This window comes from Phaethon aethereus (assembly GCF_964289735.1).
Source record: "Phaethon aethereus genome assembly, chromosome: 2".
In the NCBI taxonomy this organism is placed as follows: domain Eukaryota; kingdom Metazoa; phylum Chordata; class Aves; order Phaethontiformes; family Phaethontidae; genus Phaethon; species Phaethon aethereus.
This window is the reverse complement of record NC_138582.1, coordinates 115,846,508-115,867,801: the sequence shown is the minus strand read 5'-3', so window position 1 is coordinate 115,867,801 and position 21,294 is coordinate 115,846,508. Positions and strand designations below refer to the sequence as shown.

The window sequence follows — 21,294 nt, the reverse complement described above, 5'->3', positions numbered from 1 at the left end:
TAAGAGTGGCTGAGTTTGTTATTCTTATGCCCACAATAACGATGGTGACCTAAAGGTATGTTCATAATGAAGCAAAGGAATGGCAGGAGCTGAAAGAGTGCCTAGGGAAAAGAGATGCCTGAACATGGTGAGAGTGCTGTAATGGACCCGGTTTTATGAAGAATGATTATTTTGTATGCTCACCCAGTAGGTTTAGAAGTATGTGGAGCCTAGCACTTATTTATGCTTGCAGCAGGGTGCTGTCTACAGAGAAGTGCGCTGAGCCAAACTACATCAGTCACCTTTGGAGCTCTTGCTACCACAGGTGAAACAAGAACAGGGACAACTGATGGTTATCACTCTGAAATACACAGAGGAACTGGCTTAAATGTAAAGTAGTTTCAATGATATTGTGAGAAAGAGCCTAAATCTATCTTCAGTGAGATCAGTGGATAAATTACTGCCCTCAGTGAAGGCACTGGGGCTTGCCTTTCCATTTTGATGGAACACCAATACATCAGATGTTGAATATCATTCTGAATCCAGTGAAACTAGACTGATGTCACCTAACATATCTAACATGCTAAGAGTCAGTTCAGAATCAATAATTTTAAAATGACATTTTATTTCATTTCATATTTTATTTCAACTTCTTTGCAAAATCTGAACAAGTGTTATTTTTTTTTACCTAGCATTATCTTGTTTGTTAAAAAACACCTTTTTTCTCTAGCCAAAGTCTGTTTGCTGCAGCACATCTGTGCTGTCTTGAAAATACCTCTAGTGTGATCTTCAGATTTAATCGCTCAGTGGCTGAATTTAGGAATAACATCGATATTTCTGTTTTCTGCACAAAGAAATGTTCAGGAGTGGAAGAGAAGAATTCATTTGAAACTTGAATGTCTAGAAAAGCAGACTTGACCTAGTCAGTAGCTATTCCAGCAGGCACTCCAAAACACACACTTGAGATATGACAGGAAAATAAACGCAGTAATGCACACTTCCTAATAGAAAAATGGTCGTCTATGGAATGGGTAGAATAGGAAAAAAGATACTGAAAAAGTTGAAAGTAGATGGCTGTTCTCAGACCTTGGGCTCAAGGGACACAATGGAGTGGGAAAGAGGGAGAACAAAGGAAATCCTGGTGTTCAGAGAGCACAAGCTTTCACTCTTAAATCAAAAGGTGCCAAGCCAAAACAGAATATTTGATCTCTTCAGGGATTGTCTTGGGGGTGCTTTTTAATGACAGAGCTCAGCTCAGAGAACTGGTGTAGCACAAGAACTTAAGACACATTTCTTCCTTTTCTCCTTCACTGTTAATGCTTAGGATGATGTATCACCAGCTAAGAAAGGGTTCCTGAATTTTTTTTCCCTAGAATATGGCAGATTACAGCAAAATACAGATGATCTTCACATATTTTCCCAGGCAGGACTCATTTAAAATCTTTAATGCCACTACAAATTAACCAGCTCTGGAGGCAATGCAAAACCAGTATCACCGTGCTTAAGAAGGCTGCTTCTGTCCACTCACGGCGAACGCACAGACCAGGAAGGTTTGTGCATCCCTGCTCGCGCTTGATCCTTTCTGATACCTGAACTTCTGCCCTTAGGCATGCTGAGTGCTAAACCGGCCACGTACGCCCCTGCGGCAGGCAGGCTAGCACAGCTTGCTAATCCCTCCCGCAGCTTGCAATCAGCTCAGCCACAGACCAGGCGTGGGCAGAGCACCTTTTCCTATGCAGACTTTCTTTTTTAAATACTACAGGAGTCAGGCATATACCTGCTTAAGAGAATAATATCTTAATATTAAATATTAGCTTAATATCCCACGCTTGAGTCATATCAAAGTTGCACTTTTACACTTATTTCAGTTCTGAGAATCTGGAAATCCTTCGTTCTGCCATGTCCCTGTAAAAAACGTCAGTCAAATCCAGCTGCAGTGCGAGGCAAGTGGGAATTACAGTAGTTGGTTTCTTCAGTTGGGGACTTCAGTCTAAAATTTCCACAAGCCAGGATCATCCATCCTACTCCCCTCCTACTGCATCTAGACTAGCTTTACTACAATACCCCAAATGAGTGCATAGGTAAATACCAATCCGGTGGCTTCTCATTCTTTTTCATGCTTGTGGGCATAAACTTACAACATCCAATGATTTTTTATTTGGTTGGTTTTCACATAGAATTATTTCTTATGCACTGATACCTTTTATGCATTATTCAGCACTAAAGTTAAGAGGATTAGTGTCAGCCATAGACTACAGGCTGTCTCTCTCTGCTGTTTTTAGCTGCTATCACTGAGAAAGATGAATTGTCTAAAGCAAGTCATTAAAGTACTATGAAATGTGAAAAGAATTCTTACCGTTGATGAACAATTAGAAATTTATGTTTAATATCAATTGTTTCATTTAGTACTGCTGCTTCTTGGTAATTGGGTCACTTTATTAAATAACTACAAATGACAAAATAATTGAATCGCTTAGGAAAAATGATGCTAAATAATCCAGTTTCTGAGGTCTGAGGCTCTTGCATGAAATCTTCCCCCTTTCTGTGGGAAAAAGCCCATGTCCCTGGAACCCCAAAGGACCCTGGAGTCAGCAGAGGGTAGGTGACTCTTTGCCATCACAATACCAATGTACTCAAGCTCCCATGAACATTGAGCCTGGGACTCCACGTTGGCCATAGGACCCATATACTGTGGGGTTTCCTCATTCCCCAGCAGGAAAATCTAGGCTGAATCATTGAGAAAATTCCATTTTCCTGATGGAGTGAGGCACCTTGGTCTGGCTCTTAACATTTAATCCTTTGAGTGGGGAAAGAAAGCTTCATGTGTGGTTCTCCAGGGAAATGATCTATCCTGCCGTAAGGGTTGTATCTGTTATTGCTAGTTACCCATTAGAGTTTCCACTGGAACAATTCATCATTCGTTACAAAATTTTACAGGAAGACGATGAATAGTTTTATTGCTTCTAAAAAACTACATGATTGATTTTAAGATTTGTGTGTTTGGATGATATGTGCAGTTCTGTCAGCCACAGACTGACAACTAGACAGCAAAACTGCCTACAGCCCTTCAGAACCTCCCCTTCGCTTCCTATAGACCAGCTATTATTTCTCACTGTGTTAAGCCACCTGAAAAGAATGGTGCTTCTTTTTCAGGACACAGGATTCCTTTTCAGTTTTGCCACCTTGCCACCTGCGTGCAGATCCAGGTCTGTATCTCCCCATCTGCACCAGTACTTGCAAAGAGCTCAGGGTAGAGAATGGGAGGCTGATTTAGGGTTTCTTTAGCAATTGGCCCATAAAACCACAAGTCACCTACAGCTCTCAAAAGCTTAAAAACTAAAAAATCACGAGGTAGAGAACCCAGACACATGTTGCCAAGGAGACTGGAAGAGACAGAAGACTGAGGCATGAGACGATTATAGCTATGGGGGATACTACACAGTCTTGTCGGTACAAACACCACCGATACACAGCAGATGTTAAACTATCATGCAGGTGAAATAACACAGCATATAAAAGCCATTCCTAAGTTCAACAGCTTTGTAACATGGTTCCTCTGAGTCCTTGAGTAACCAGCAGTAAAGATCAAGATTTAGTTAAGACTAAGAAGCACCTCTGAGTAAGAGAAAAAGACTGAATACAGCAAAAATTCTTTTATTTTAAGAATGTGTGACACTAAACCTCAAACTGTCAAGTATATTCAAATGAAGGGATAGAGGGTCATAAGAAGGCTCAGTTGACCATTCCTTAAGTCATGCCCAGATCTCGTACTTCCAACTTCTAATATCCAGTCACTCAGAAGTCATGCAGCAAAATGAAACTTATTCCCAGAGTTCACAACATACCAGCTTCATAAAATGCTTTTAGTTAATTAGCTATCTTGCCTGAATTTTGCTATCTTGTCTGAAAATTTCTGAAACCCTTTAAAATGACCTGCTTTTCTCACACCTGTAAGAGTACAAGGATGTCAAGTGCATTATTTTCCAATGATATGACCAACCTTTTTCTGTGCAAAATGATCCCCTGATGACAGCATGCCTCCAAGAATTCCCACTCCAGTGCCTAAATTTGGGGGTTCCCATGCTTTCGTGAATAGCCACCCCAAAACGTTTTAATGATGGCAGTCCTTCAAAGAATAGCAACAAAGAGGCTGTAGCAGTTGCTACAGCCATGCAAAATCCAGAAGGGCCTTTGCCACTGCTGGGCTAGTCAGCCATGGGGAAGCCCCAGACAGAGCTGTGTTTGTGGACTACTGTCTCAGCCTGTCCTCCCACTCCACAGCACGAAGGTGTGCCAACATATGTGCCACCAGTGTCTTGCTGGCTTTGAAGAATAACATTTTTAAGGCTTTTGCGAGCTGCTTATGGCTGGGTCTTTTTTGAGATATGAAGATACCGAGGTGTTAGCAAACACTTTTCATTCTCAGTGAGAAAGTTGGTCCAAATTACTTTCAAATATGGACTTATAGGCTGCAACAAGAGAAAGATGCTGAACAGAAATGCTTGGCTAAAAAGGCAAAAGTTGCACAATGAAAAATTTTACGCCATGTTAAAAACAAAATTTGGTGCAAAGAGTAGCCCACGAGAGAGTAAACCAGCAAAAGGATCACAAATGCACAAAGTACTAGGAAAAGAAGAGAAAGAAAATCAAATATGAAGAGGAGGATTGTTGTCACCAACAGGGAAATCAAAGCAGCATGTAAACAGTCAGTCTACATGACAGAAAAGCCATCTGGCCAACAAACAGCCTCATCACGCTGCTTCTCAATATCCATGTGATAATGGGTGTGGGGAAGGGATGGCTGAAAAATAAGGATGTAAAATCAGCATCCAACGGGTCCCAAACATATGACTGATGCTGAAATTTCCACTAAGAACAAAAGACATTGTGCAAATTCTTACAAGACAAAATACCTCTTGTCTGCCATGTGATTTTTCCTTGTGCAGCCCATCCAGTAGATAATAGATCATCAAAGACATTAAGCTACTGCTTTGCTCCCCATTTTACAATTCCCATCAAAAAGAGCTTTCTTCACTACCTGTCAACAGCTGCTGAAGCTTTATTATGACACAGTGATTTCCAGGGATGTTAATACTGGTTTGTAACATTTTCCCTACTGGACTGGAGCCAGGTTAAAATACATACACATACATATATTTATCACATACATATATAGATATATTTATATTTATCTCAAGAAGCCATTATTGTCTCTGTCAGTTACCAACTCTTATTCCCCGCCCTTTAGCACCTGGCCTCCAACTCCTCCAAAGAGAGGCGGCATGAGAAAGAGAACACTCTGCATATGGTGCTAAGTTGAGTGTGCTGGATTTACAAATGTCCAGTAAGATAACAGCTGCTAAGATAAGTAAATAGCTGTTTACTTAATCAGTGGAATTTAAGTGTTGATCAGTGAGCTTCTGCTAGTTGGATTTGCAATGTAGTATCAAAAGAGATCACATCTGATTTTTAAACTTTAGTAAAATTGATTAAGCAGTCAGAAATACATGAGAAATCACATCATCCCAGGGAGCGTGGTTTTGGAGGGTGATCATCATCCAACTAGTAATACCCAGAAATGTTACAGTTGTGGAGATCAAGCAATCCCTTGCCTTGCATGGGGTATTTCATATTCTAGCATTTGCAAAGACAAGTAGCAAGATGCATAAATTTTGTGGGTGCTCAAAATGCATGCAATGTGAGAATCTGGGCAGTGGTTCTGCACACAAAGGACGGGCGAGGATAAGCCGTGCATGCAAGGCTGTACACACAAGAATTGACATCGAAGGTGCAGAATCCCTAGCAACAGGCTAAAAAGCCTGTGCCAAATCCAAAGCAGAAATGTAGACTACTAATGACAAAGGCAATATTACTTGTGTTTGTCTTTTTATACCTTAAACAAGCCTACCTGCCTGACTTTTAAAAAAAAGTTTGCTTTATGAAAAGATGATGTAAAACTTAAAAATCACCTTTGATAGCTGCTAAATATCCTCTCAGTTCTCTCTGGAGCCTGGAACCCTCTGCCTGGAAAAGAAAAAAACAAAGAAAAGCAAGGAAGTGAAAACACATTTCAGCTATGTTACTGAAAACACATTTCAGCCATATTTTATCCCTTAAAACATGCATACAGTATGTCAAACTTAACAGCAACAAGCAATTTCAGGAGCTATCTGATGAATAGTGTCACATGTTATAAGCATGCACAGTTCATACAGAAAAGGTGGCCTGGCCAAGATGCTATGCATAGTGTACTCTCTAAGCTAAAATTTCTGCATTTATTTTATCATTCATCTGCACAGGGAAGAATTCCAGCCAAAGAAAGAAAGGTGTATTTTATGGGCAAGGTCCAGTTCAAGTCCGGTTAGGCTGACGTCCTAACCTGAAACACAGAGAAGTATAATCAAGAAAAGGTACACCTCCACTGGAAGCCACTCAAATGAGGATAGTCTACGCTTGCAGAAAATCCATGCCCTTACATAAATGGCTTACTAATTTTGCGAAGAGTTTTCCAAGTACTTTAACATTTTAATATTTTGCAAGCAAATAGCAACTAAAAACCAATAGCATTAGTTATTTTCTTTAGCTTGGCTAGCGCATCTTCCAGTTTGCTCTGAAACCTCAACTGTTTCTTTGGCAAACACATCAAAATGATCTTTCTTTATCTTATACCAACAGCCTCTGAAAAACTCAGAACAGACAAAACAAAATGGATTCCTCTACTGACTGTATCACAAGTTGGACTTCACAGCTCCTAGGATTTGCAATAAAATCTGTGCTATACCATAGCACACACTTGATCACTAAAAAGCTGTTGTCCAGGACACCTTCAACAGCCTGAAGATTTTGGAAACGTTCCATGTTTATCAGTTCCCGATATCCTTCAAATTATTTATTTAAGCAATTGGAAACTATAGGAATATCAGCTTGCAGTCACATTTTCTCACATACATCTATACCATATGGAAAATTCAGCTGCAAAATATGACTGACTGCTTTGGAGTTTCTCTCATATTTTTCACGTGAAAGTCAGACCCCAAAAGGGTGCATATGTGAATACTTTTAGAAAGCAGAGTCTCAACTGGTATAAGCTGTTATAACTCCACTTAAGTCAAAGGACTTCTGATGTCAGTAAAGGATTTGCCATCAGCGACAGCAATGCTCAGAGCATTCAGACACAGAGGACCACAAGAAATTCAGGTTGAATGTGACCGTCTGGGTCTTACAATCCATCTATCTGCAGCCACCTTAAATCTAAATGGTGACTCTCAAAAAATACTCACTTGCCTCACCAGTACACACATTGCAATGCAGATTACATCCACCAAACTCACTTGCCTCTCCCAGCTCCCTGCAGGGAACTGAAGGCCTTTAGAACTGGATCCAAAACCCCCAAATCACAATGCACTGTAAGAAGAGAGCAGCTGTTTTAAGGTCCTGGAAAAATTAAAGAATTTAGGAGGTGGGCTAATATATATATCATAAGATATATGATATTATTGTATCATAATAATACCTGAGTGGGCTTATAAAGCAGACTGACTTCACTTTATGGGTTCAACGAACAGAAGGTTGCTTTTACACTAACTTGATCTGAAGCGAAACTCCCTTTTTGAACCTAAATCCATTAATCAACTAAATTCTGAGCACAGCAATAGACTCAGCAGGGTGATAGCTGAGAAGCTGCTGAGTAACAGCAAGAGTGCAGGAGCACCCAGCCCACCAATCTGTCTCTGCTTTGGAATCCTATTTGACGCTCCAAGGCAAACCCTTCCCTTGCTCTGGATCAAAGCTGCGTACCAAAGGAGGGGCCAGACAGTCACAGGTTGAGTGGATTAAACCTCAGGCTTAATTACTTACAACACAATAGGAAGTTCTGAAAAGAGTAGTAGCTTGATGCTGTCTCCTTATATATATTAATTAATTAATATATATATTAAGAAAATATATATGTGTACATCTTAATACTGTTTAGTAAAAAGTACTACCCTAATGCATCATAACAACACACTTTATATTTATATATACATTTACATTTATATATACATAACGCTTCAGAAGCTGACTTTTTTCTACTTCTTTCCATGCCAGAACAAGAGGCAGAGAGATGACAGAAATTGTCCGCTTTCTGTGGAGCAAGGCATTAAGTGAACACCACTGTACCAAAGAAAGGAGATTGAACCCAGGGGCAGAACTTCTCGCCCTTGGATCTGAAGAGGAATATCTGTAAACACGTGGCAGAAAGAGGAGGGAAGTTCCCCTTTTATACCTGCCAGTCTCCTCCTGGGAGGATCCCTGGTACTCTGAGAAGTCACACAAAGGTATGGAAATTTTCTTCCCAATTCATATCTTCTTTGGCCTGAGTGAGCCTTTTAGCTTGTGTTGTAAATGGGAAGTAGAGACTCACAGCTACTCAATTCTTCATCATGATCCAGCTGAACAGGTGCCCATACAATAACAATTTTTAGTTATTGAAGAATTCCTGATGTTTCAGAAGCAGCAAACCATAGCTGGAAGGCTCAGAACCCTGTTAGCTGTCCTCGTGTGCTGTAAAAGGCTTATATTTACTCACACATGTGCCATTTTGTCACTAACTAGCGCACCACAAATGGCATGTCAGGGACACGCGTTGCTCAAACACCACGTTTATAACTGTACTGCTGTGTAGTTTTAAGACTGGTACCCTAAACCACTATGAGATCTATTGTGGCTGGTTAGAACCGTGAGTCATCAGCAACTACCGCTCAGGAAATTGTAGAAGGAAAAGTCAGAGCAGTAAAGCATAATGCAAATATCTTGCCATATGTGCTGTTATGAATCCTGACAATTAATTCAAAAGAATAATTTTAGCACTAATCTCCCTCAGTCTAGATTATTAACAGGTCACAAGCCACTGAAATATCTAAGCACCACAGAGCCATATGAATTTTCCCTCATTAGCAAATGTTGTATGACACGTGACATTAAAGCACCTGTGGGCAAGGGCCAGCTCCCCACTGAATTTGAGAGCAAATCTCTCCGTTTCAGTGGCAACAGAATTAGACCCCTCTATAAAATACCAGAAATTAAATTTAAACTAGATTTGAAGGGGATAAAACCAGGCTCACTGGAGGTGAGCCTAGGGGTGGCATGCCGGAGTTGGGGGTGAAATCGATAGCCCAGCTCAAGTGCATCTACACCAATGCACACAGCATGGGCAGCAAACAGGAGGAGCTGGAAGCCATTGTGCAGCGGGACAGCTGTGACTTAGTCGCCATCACAGAAACATGGTGGGATGACTCTCATGACTGGAGTGCTGCAATGGATGGCTATAAACTCTTCAGAAGGGATAGGCATGGAAGGAGAGGTGGTGGGGTGGCTCTGTAGGTTAGGGAGTGTTTTGATTGTATAGAAATCAATGTGTGAAAACCAAGTCGAGTGCCTATGGGTAAGGATGAGGGGGAAGGCCAACGAGGCAGATGTCCTGCTGGGAGTCTGTTACAGGCCACCCAACCAGGATGAAGAGACAGATGAGACATTCTATAAGTGACTGGCAGAAGTCTCGCCTTCGCTGGCCCTTGTTCTTGTGGGGGACTTCAATCTACCAGACATCTGCTGGAAGTACAACACAGCAGAGGAAACAGTCGAGGAGGTTCCTGGAGTGTGTGGAGGAGAACTTCCTGACACAGCTGGTAAGTGAGCCTCCCAGGGGAGGTGTCTTGCTTGACCTGCTGTTTACAGACAGAGACACACTTCTTTTGTATTATATTAATTATGCATGATCAGTATTTTTAGTGAGCATGAATTTTTACTGAAGAGTATATATGCCTGAAAGAAAATGTTATTTTACCATCATTAGTATTGCTTGTAAGCAATAAGTTTTACACTACTATTTCTTAAAGGAACTCTGACTCTGATGTAGACTGAAATTTTATGCTTTTTCTGAAGTACTAAATTATTTGTATAGGTAGTTTGTATATCCAGAAGATACTAGTGCTTGAAAAAAAGAATGTGGATCAACCAGAAACCTGAAGGAAAGGATAGCAAGTATTGGTTGTATGCGGGTTCATTTTTATTTATTCTTTTTCATTTATTGTTGGTGGATTCATTGTATTATCAAGAGCATAGCTCAAACTGGAAAATTCAGTTCCTTGCACAGGTTAGGTATCAACAGGTCTGCTTTCATTTAAAATATTTAGATGGGCTTTGCTGATTTTTAAATAAGAATTTGTTTTCTTTTCACACATCTTCACAGAATCAAGATGTGTGAAAAGAAAACAAATAAGAGCTATAAGCTCTTCCGAAGGGATAGGCAGGGAAGGAGAGGCGGTGGGGTGGCTCTGTATGTTAGGGAGTGTTTTGATTGCATAGAAATCGAAGATTGTGAAGACCCAGTAGAGTGCTTGTGGGTAAGGATGAGGGGGAAGGCCAATGAGGCAGACATCCTGCTGGGAGTCTGTTACAGGCCCCCCAACCAGGATGAAGAGACGGATAAGACATTCTATAAGCGACTGGCAGAGGTCTCGCATTCGCTGGCCCTTGTTCTTGTGGGGGACTTCAACCTACCGGACATCTGCTGGAAGTATAACACGGCAGAGAGGAAACAGTCGAGGAGGTTCCTGGAGTGTGTGGAGGATAACTTCCTGATGCAGCTGGTGAGTGAGCCCACCAGGGGAGGTGCCTTACTGGACCTGCTGTTTACAAACAGAGAAGGACTGGTGAGAGATGTGGTGGTCGGAGGCCGTCTTGGGCTTAGCGACCACGACATGATAGAATTCTCGGTTGTGAGGGAAGTAAGGAGAGGGGTCAGCAAAACTGCTATCATGGACTTCCGGAGGGCAGACTTTGGCCTGTTCAGGTCACTGGTTGAGAGAGTCCCTTGGGAGACAGTCCTGAAGGACAAAGGGGTCCAGGAAGGCTGGACAGTCTTCAAGAAGGAAATCTTAAAGGCGCAGGAGCAGGCGGTCCCCATGGGCCGTAAGAAGAGCTGGCGGGGAAGGCGACCGGCCTGGCTGAACAGGGAGATTTTGCTGGGACTCAGGGAAAAGAGGAGAGTTTATCAGCTCTGGAAGAAGGGGCAGGCAACTCAAGAAGAGTACAAGGATCTCGTTAGGTCAAGCAGGGACAAAATTAGAAAGGCAAAAGCCCAGCTAGAGCTCAGTCTGGCCACAGTCATAAAGGATAATAAAAAATGTTTTTACAAATATATTAACAACAAAAAGAGAGGCAAGGAGAATCTCCATCCCCTACTGGATATGGCAGGGAACATTGTCTCCAAGGACGAGGACAAGGCTGAGGTACTTAATGCCTTCTTCGCCTCAGTCTTTAATAGCCAGTCCAGGTATCCGCAGGGTATTCAGCCCCCTGAGCTGGAAGACGGGGATGGAGAGCACAATGTACTCCTCATAATCCAGGAGGAAGCAGTCAAGGACATGCTAAGCCACCTGGACACCCACAAGTCTATGGGGCCTGATGAGATCCACCCGAGAGTACTGAGAGAGCTGGTGGAGGAGCTTGCCAAGCCACTCTCCATCGTTTATCAGCAGTCCTGGTTAACAGGGGAGGTCCGAGAAGACTGGAGGCTTGCCAAGGTGACACCCGTCTACAAGAAAGGCCGGAAGGAGGATCCTGGGAACTACAGGCCTGTCAGCCTGACCTCTGTACCAGGGAAGATTATGGAGTGGTTGGTCTTGAGAGTGCTCACAGGGCACCTGCAGGACAACCAAGGGATCAGGCCCAGCCAGCATGGGTTCATGAAAGGCAGGTCCTGCTTGACCAACCTGATCTCCTTCTATGACCAGGTGACCCGCCTAGTGGATGAGGGAAAGGCAGTGGATGTTGTCTACCTGGACTTTAGTAAAGCCTTTGACAGCGTCTCCCACAGCATTCTCCTGGAGAAACTGGTGGCTCGTGGCTTAGACAGGTTTACTCTTCGCTGGGTGAGGAACTGGCTGGATGGCCGAGCCCAGAGAGTTGTGGTGAACGGCGTTAAATCCAGCTGGCGGCCGGTCACAAGCGGTGTTCCCCAGGGCTCGGTTCTGGGGCCGGTCTTATTCAATATCTTTATTGACGATCTGGATGAGGGAATTGAGTGCTCCCTCAGTAAGTTTGCAGATGACACCAAGTTGAGTGGGAGTGTTGATCTGCTGGAGGGTAGGAGGGCTCTGCAGAGGGATCTGGACAGGCTGGATCGATGGGCAGAGGTCAACTGTATGAGGTTTAATAAGGCCAAGTGCAGGGTCCTGCACTTTGGCCACAACCACCCCATGCAGCGCTACAGGCTTGGGGAGGAGTGGCTGGAGAGCAGCCCGGCGGAAAGGGACCTGGGGGTGCTGGTTGACAGCCGGCTGAATACGAGCCGGCAGTGTGCCCAGGTGGCCAAGAAGGCCAACAGCGTCCTGGCCTGTATCAGGAATAGTGTGGCCAGCAGGAGTAGGGAAGTGATCGTGCCCCTGTACTCGGCACTGCTGAGGCCGCACCTCCAATACTGTGTTCAGTTTTGGGCCCCTCACTACAAGAACGATGTTGAGGTGCTGGAGCGTGTCCAGAGAAGGGCAACGAAGCTGGTGAGGGGTCTGGAGCACAAGTCTTATGAGGAGCGGCTGAGGGAACTGGGGTTGTTTAGTCTGGAGAAGAGGAGGCTGAGGGGAGACCTTATTGCTCTCTACAACTACCTGAAAGGGGGTTGTGGCGACGAGGGTGTTGGTCTCTTCTCCCAAGTAACTAGTGATAGGACGAGAGGAAATGGCCTCAAGTTGCGCCAGGGGAGGTTTAGGTTGGATATTAGGAAAAATTTCTTCACTGAGAGGGTGGTCAGGCATTGGAACAGGCTGCCCAGGGAGGTGGTGGAGTCGCCATCTCTGGAAGTGTTCAAAAAACGTGTGGATGTGGTGCTTCAGGACATGGTTTAGGGGACATGGTGGTGCTGGATTAATGGTTGGACTTGATGATCTTAAAGGTCCTTTCCAACCTAGTGATTCTGTGATACATCACCTAACAGACTAATTATAATTCACAGGATGAAAAAACTGCATTGCTGGCTCCACACACCTTGCAAACCATGATGTGGTGGTTTTAAAAAGCACTGATTTTAAGATTGCCACATATTTAATGTTCCCCCTTCTTTATGCTTACTGATATACTTTTTTTCCCATGAAAAGAAGAAAGCATCTGGTGGCTCTGAAACCACTACTCCAAGTGTCTTCATTAAGGCCATCAATTTTGTTAATTGAGATGCTTCTTGAAGGAGATAAAAAGTAGGTGTCATTTTGCAGATGTTGTGCTCCTCTGAAATGAGATTGCCCAAGAGAGACCTGATGCTTTCTTTATCATTTCATAACTTCTTTTATTTGTTCTACATGAGGCAGCAAAATGAGTCAGTTTCATAATATGCAAGAAAACTCAAGAGGAATCTCAATAGCATACTTAATAGCAAACTTCTCACAGTCAGGTTGTTTGATAACAGCAGGCACGTTCTCACCAGTCTCCAGCACCAGAAATCCATGCTCTTAGCTGACCTGGTCAAACTCAACATACAAATTACCAAAAATCTGTCAAGCAATCTTTTTAAGCTGCACATACGAGCAAGGGAGGCATGCTAACAACCCAAAACAACATCCCTCATTAGGAAAATTGACACAGCCCTCCACAGCAACGTCCCAAACAACAACTTGTTACTCTGAAGACCGTAGCATACAGTCAGTGTTGCTGTCAGCTCCCCTTTTCTACTCTCTGGTCCGATTAACATGGTCAGCATTATGTAGCCAGTAAAGACACGTGCACCCAGTGAGATAAGGAGGCTCAGTGTTTCAGGACCTTGTCATCTACAGCCACAGGTCTCACACACCTTTAAGGCAGCATTAAGCCTTTTCAGTACTAATGATTCCTGCATATGTTTAGTTTTGAGTTTGTTTTTTAAAGAATAGTATTTAAGCATGTCTTAGCACTGGAATTATGACACGGCACCACGGCAGTGTTGGCTGTAAGACTGATGAGACCTACAAAAACTTAATGACTAAAACCATAAAAAACATGTTTTGTACCTTCACCAGCTTTTGTTTCCTGATGCACTAGAAAAATCATTACTTCCACTCAGAAATTAAAGGCCACCTTGCCTCCACGAAAGCTGGAATTGGATGACCTATTTGCTAAGCATCATTTATTCACAGCTTTCCAGGCAGAACAGAAGAGTTTGATTTTTCTATCATGTCATATACAGGATGTAAACACAATACATCTTTACAGGAAAGGTCAGCACAGCATGTGCTGACCAAAGCCACATAAATCACTCCACTTTAGTGACAGTCAAGAGCACTGTCAATACTGAACCTGGAGCATAGGTTAGTTAATACCCTGCCCCATAGAAATGCAAACCAGATAATTATTAATGCAGCTCCAAGTCTAATACTGGAATTCTGTCATTCCATCACTAAGACATCAGAGAAATAGCTCAAAAGAAAGCATTTTCTGTATCACTTGGAAGACACCCTCTATTGTAATGCGCAGTTGTTAGCCGCAACGTAAAGCGGTGCTGTCTCTCTTCGCAAGCCCTTTAGGTAGTATTTACTAGTAGGTCTTTTAGGGAACTCAGAAGTATGAATGCAAAAGACTATTGCATTCAGTGAGGCATAACAAAATAAGAGACTGTTGGGACAAATCCATAATTCAGTATGAAATACATCTGTGTACCTATTTTTCTATTTCTCAGTCTCCTTATAGTTCCTAGAACTGTCTCCCAAATTTCAGAATCTTAAAGAAATAAATTTCTTCTTGTCTCTTTCTATAAGCTGTAAGAGACTTAGGTTGTGAATTATTTGTCTAGTTCATCACTTGAAAAAAGTTGGGCTTGCAACCTTCTCCGGAAACACAGAGGTTTTTTTTAGCATCCCAGTACCTACCCAGGACAGCACCAAATTTCTAGTCCAGCCACTAAGAAGACTCAAGAGTAAGAATTTCATTGTTCTAGTTATTAAGTGACATGATGAGTTGGAGTAAACTGCATCAAATTAAACAGGCTCCTCAGACAATTTGGATGAGTCAGAAAAGTATGAGCCCTGAAGGTAAGAACTAGTAAGCTCTGCCCTGTGTTAGTAGCAACTCCCAGTAGCCAGGTGAGAAAGCTGTGTGCCTGCAGTGATGCTTAACTAACCCTTTTAACTGAACGAACAGTCTCTGTTTCAGATGAGGACTGAACAAAAAATACTTGGCACTCTCCTTAAAAGAAATCCCAACCTTCTTGTCTCTCAACTAAACCTCTCCCCTTCCCCAAGCTAGGATTCTACTTTCATACCTATTACATCTTCCTACAAGGATACTCACGTCCTCAAAGCAGGGCCCAAGTGCAGAGTCTACAAGTCTATGGCTAAAAATAATCTACACATATTAAATGTCAAGCTAGACTTTCTGAACATGCACTTGTTCTCTGTTTATGCCTATAGCTGCATATAGATAACTATATTCTTAAATAACATATATAAGCTATGTATTAAGAGGTCTGGTAGAAAACTGGCCAGAACTCCTTGTTGTGAACTGGACCATGTTCAGCCTGTGTGTTAAATCCCAGAGCCGGGCTATGTCAACTATCCCCCGGGACAGTTATCCCAACAGGCTCCTGAAGAAACATGTACCAGTCTGTTTTAAAACTAGTCAGAAATAACTTGATCATTCAGCTTCACTGCCCAGGAGAAAACAATTAGCACAGTTACTAAAGCTGCAGAGGCATAATAATTCATATCCAAGGGGCAAGAAAAACCAGCCCAGTGTGACAACGGTTTAGACTTCAGATTTGGAGCAATCAATAGGCAGAATCAAAAAAATCAAAACATCGGATCAGCTACTCTCTCCTTTGAAGTGAGGAATTAGTTGGAATGGATCCGGGCTGCTCCTGCAGAGATAATTTTGTAGTGCTAAACAGAGAAGCTCATCTTCCTCAGTATCCTGCCTGATTGGAAATGAATGAGGTTGAGATGAGATTCAATGGTATACTATGCCTCTTCTTGTCTTGGGAAAAACAGCCCCTCAGGCATAAGGTAATTATTAAATATGCATTTCAGGATGAAATGGTAATCACCAGAGAAACCCCTCCTATAGGGCCCAAAATACTTTGCACATTGTATTGTTTGTATTTGGCTTATCGGTCATCAAGCATCTTCAGGCACTGCCCCTGAAAAGGTGCCTGTTGGATGCAGTCCCCGCGAATGCAAACACTTCTTGGCTTGCAGGAAAAAAGCTCCCTCCCGCTAGTCTAGACTGTGTTCTCCTGTCTCCAGCTTACTTCGGAGTATCTCTCAGGGACATTTGGCATCACCTTTATTTAGCAAAGGAGTCTCCGGTGGACTGAGCTGTATTGAACCAACAATATGTTGCAGTTTAATAAGCGTTAAGAAACCCCTGCAGTTTAGTATGGGATTCCACAGACAGTCAAGGAAATCTGGGTATCAGCTAAGGGGAAATAGTGTCTCCCATTCAGAATAATTTCAAAGCTCGCACTTTATTGCCTGGATTCTTTTCTCCATCTCAAGATGGCGATTCTTTTCTCCATGCACAAGATCAGTAAAATGACAGGTCTAAGGGGATCACATGAGGTAGGTTTAAAGATGGTCAAATAAATATATTTGACTAATACCCAGAGAAAAGATGATGTTGCAGAACACAGATTGAACAACGCATACTGAAGCTCCCCTTCTTCATCATGTTCTTTGTTCAACTTCAGATTAAGACACCTATAACTGTCTACGTGATTTGGGTGCCTCTCGTCATCTTAGAGCCAATGCAGATTTCTTTAATACAACCTGTGGAGTCCGGAGGGCAGTTAAGAAAATCCTGTGGTCAAAACCATTCACTCAGCATAGCTGTCTAGTGCCATTTGTGTTTGCCACAACTGGCAAACACAACTGGTCCTAAGGGACCTGCCAGCTTTGTTGAACAGCATTTGGAAGCCAGGGAGGACACACTAGGGCCTTGCAAGTGGCAATAGCTGCCAACATTTAGACAACTGACTCACAACCCTCACAGCAGCTGCTCAACCCAGTTGGTGGGGCTGTGCCAGGAGCCATGAGTGACCCCAGTGCAGGCCATGCCTTCACTGATGGGTGCCATCCTGGAGGGTCTGGGCCAGGCGGGCAGAGCCGGGGGCTTGTAAGAGGCTTCACTGACAACACCTGACCTAGCAAGCATTTGAACCAGGCCCAGGATCTGTCTGGGAGATCCAGATGGGAGCAGCAAGAGATGCAGCTGAAGCACAGGTCCCCTAGGCATGAGGACCAGCCTATGCCATGGCTTAGGGAGGGACTGTGTGCCCAGGGCTGAGCTAAAATGGGACTCCTAGGTCCATGTGCAAGTTTAGGGGTCCCAAATGGGGCAGATCAGTTCCATTAAGGCACAGAGATGCCCCCAGGGGACTAAGGGGTTTCTCTCTTGGCCTTCCAGGCCACACTGCCTTGCCCAGCACAAGTGGCTAGGAAGACTCAACTCAAACACAGACACCCACATTCAGGTGTCGCAATTTGGAAATGGATCGCTCTGCAGGGTTGTGTTGCCAAAACACACATGTCTCTTGCTGATGGAGATGCCATGGGGTGCTTGGGAGGACCACAGAGCCAGCAGGTGTGATACAGGACTGTGGCCAAAGCCATGTGCCTCTGTCTGGCGCAACAGCTGGGGGCCAGGTGGGACATCATGAAGCACATCTGGTGCCTATGTGTAGGTGGTGAATGTCATCTTGGATATCTTAACTCATGAATAAACGTTAAGAAATCAGTGGCACATCTGATGCAAAAAGAGCACTTCAATAGATGTTAATTGTCTCACAGAACAACTTTAAGACAATGTCATGCCACAGCTGTCAGGCAGCTAAGCATGCTTGTGTGAAATGAAGATCTGGCGAGGACAAACCTTTTCAGGACCCCTAATAATTACACCTGAGAAGCAGCTCTTACTGCGAGGCACACATTAAGTAAAGCAGTCCACAGAAGCAGGTTCTGCTGACTCAGCAACAGCAAAAAAGGCTTTCCATTTTCATCTAATTCTATAAACTAGCAGCCACAGCACTTGACATTTTACTTGCTTCTGACAACATGTCGTGGGTAGCTGCTTTTGTAGTAGCAACTGCTATATCTCTGTGTGTACATATACAATATGTAACGTTAATGGTTTTAAACACTAAAATATATTTTAACGGTAGCCTGTAAAATAAAAGAAGTCCCATAACTACATATGGAAAAACAATGAGAGGTAAATATGCATAGGCATGAAATAGAACATTGATCTCTTACAAAAATGGAGAAAGCACTATGAGTCATTAAAATATACTTGGGGATAAGGGAATTGCTAATTTACTTCCTGTCATATAAAGAAACTGTAAGATGCAGTTGCTTGAACAACAGAAATAGAGATGAAATCTCGGGTAAATCAGCAATGGACTTGATGATATTTTCACAGTCAAGAAAAATACGCAGGAATTTACTTTTTTCCCCCTCCCTCTCTGAACTTCAGGGTCTATTAAGAGGCTAAGCACATCCACAATTAGCTGTGCAGAGAGAAACATTTAAGCCTGAAGAAATTTTTTTGCAATACACTGAAAATATGTGTCATATATGGGTTTATATATCTTTTGTTTGTTCCACAAGTTTTGATTTAGACTGGCAATTTTCAGTTTACAACTTAAAGTGGAAGGTGAATAACACCTGTATTCACTGTTAAAAATGTAATTTTTTTTACTGTGGGTTTCAGCTGCAGCAGGTTACTGTTGCTGATCGGGAAAGTCCTAAAGCTCTGCAAAGCCTCTGTGCTCTGTTTTCTCCAGATATGGGATGACTCAGTTTCTCCATAGTGATTCATCTGGGTAATTCAGCTCTGGGTTGTTAAGTCCAGAAGGGGCTCTTTAGCCAGCTGTATTCAGAAAGAGATGGGAACAGGTCACTGGGGAGTCTAAATGAGCTTTTCCGACAGATAGATCTACTGGATGTATCCTTACACACAGCCTTCTGCTGAGTTTGGTACATACCCACCATCCAATCTGCTATTCAGGCAAGGAATTGCATGTTAAGATTTCAGGTTTTCAATTATCTGTTTTCTGGGTAATGAGCCCTATGCTCTTTCCTTTCCCTGAGCTGAACAGGGAGTCCTCATTTATTATCTTTGGAGAGTATTAATAAAAAGATCATTCTATACTTAAGACCAGTTGACCTCCCAAGTGTTGCAGGCTCAATAAGGTAGGGAAACAAGAAAGACCATTTTCACAGCTTTCAGTTTAACAGGATCCCCAGAGCCCACGTGGCATCAGCTCCTACAAACAATTTACAAAGAAACACAGAACTGAAGTGACAGTCTTCCTCAAAACCAAATTCAGGTAGGTGATACGGCCAGGGAACAGCTAAATCACTGCTAAGTGAGATTGCAAGAAACAAAGTAAAGTTTGGACCTTCTCTCAAACTGCCTCTGCCTTAGAAAGGCCTGGTTAGGTCAGCAACCACCACAGAGACAAATAATAGTGTGGCCAGCAGGAGTAGGGAAGTGACTGTGCCCCTGTAGTTGGCACTGCTGAGGCCGCACCTCCAATACTGTGTTCAGTTTTGGGCCCCTCACTACAAGAACGATGTTGAGGTGCTGGAGAGTGTCCAAAGAAGAGTAACGAAGCTGGTGAGGGGTCTGGAGCACAAGTCTTATGAGGAGCGGCTGAGGGAACTGGGGTTGTTTAGTCTGGAGAAGAGGAGGCTGAGGGGAGACCTTATCACTCTCTACAACTACCTGAAAGGGGGTTGTGGTGACGTGGGTGTTGGTCTCTTCTCCCAAGTAACTAGCGATAGGATGAGAGAAAATGGCTTCAAGTTGCGCCAGGGGAGGTTTAGATTGGATATTAGGAAAAATTTCTTCACTGAGAGGGTGGTCAAACATTGGAACAGGCTGCCCAGGGAGGTGGTGGAGTCGCCATCTCTGGAAGTGTTCAAAAAACGTGTGGATGTGGTGCTTCAGGACATGGTTTAGGGGACATGGTGGTGCTGGATTAATGGTTGGACTTGATGATCTTAAAGGTCCTTTCCAACCTAGTGATTCTGTGATACATCACCTAACAGACTAATTATAATTCACAGGATGAAAAAACTGCATTGCTGGCTCCACACACCTTGCAAACCATGATGTGGTGGTTTTAAAAAGCACTGATTTTAAGATTGCCACATATTTAATGTTCCCCCTTCTTGATGCTTACTTTTCCAACCTTAATGATTCTGTGATTCTGTGAATCTGGAGGGAACTGCAATAGATGCAACAGGCTCTAACTGGGGCAGTTCTGCTTGCAAGCCCCCTGAATGGCCCACATCAACAGTTCAGTGGACCTCAGCACAGGGATCAATCACCCACACTGCCTTTTTATTCTTCAATACCTAGAATTTAATTTTTCTTTTTCTAAAGGTTCTGGACTTTCAAGATAATCTTGAAAGCAGGACTGAATGTAAACCAAGAAGAGATAGATGCCTGAGTTCCCAGAAGACGTCAGTTCTGCAAAGTATTAATCAGTAAGAGTAGTAATTCAGATGCATATAGTAATGCTTCATATATTTGCATTGCTAGTTAGTTGTTGTAGATCAAAGCATGAACAAAACTAAGAAAAGGGAAAATATAAGATCTCTGCAGAGTTTCAAAGCTTCTGAGTGCTTCTTCAGGTCTATTAAATTCCACCATCTTCCTGACCTCAAGAAATTTGAGGGAGGAACCACCTTCCTGAGAGAAACAGGTTTTCATTGTCATCTTTGGGGAAGAGAGAATATCTACACAGCCCATTGGCTCCTGAAAGCTCCCTCCCTTCTACTGAGAGGAAACTAAAGGCTAAGTGACCATAAGATGCAGAAGAGTTAATAAGCAGCAGTCAGGATGCAGCATTTGTGTTAACATGGAAAGGACAGAAGTGCATGTGGTAGATAGGGCTGATTCAGGGCAGAAATTGTGAACATTGGCATAGGCCAATTTTTACATCATGTAGAACACGTGGGAGTAGTTCTCTCATCCTCCAGTGCCTTTCTGGATGAGCTCTAAATGATAGCTTGCAAAGACAACAGACACCTCAGTTCATACTTACGTAACAAGACTAGTTTCTTGGTGGCGTTAATGCAGCTCATGGTAGGCATTAATTTGTACTAGGAAGCTACTATATAATTAATCACAATTAATCACCTTGGAGCCAAAAAGTCTGTCCAACAAAGCAAGGAGTAATTGAGGTGAGAATTTAGGATTGCATCAGGAATAGATTATACACTCTTCAGGGCACCTTAGTTTTCACATCTTGTATTTACAACACTAAAAGCAACTGAGCCTTGCTCCCCAGTAGTGCTTCATCAGCACTGC

At 42.9% G+C, this 21,294-nt stretch overlaps 1 protein-coding gene across 1 annotated transcript in view; it reads right to left on the bottom strand.

Moving 5' to 3' along the window:
- AMPH (amphiphysin) overlaps positions 1–21,294 on the bottom strand; it is a gene marked incomplete at its 5' end in the record, with an annotated part of 128,057 nt that overhangs the window by 47,400 nt on the left and 59,363 nt on the right. The window contains one exon of the mRNA XM_081996282.1: positions 5,949–6,003. Within this exon, the coding sequence (XP_081852408.1) occupies positions 5,949–6,003 (55 nt within the window). The remainder of the gene's footprint in view (positions 1–5,948; positions 6,004–21,294) is intronic.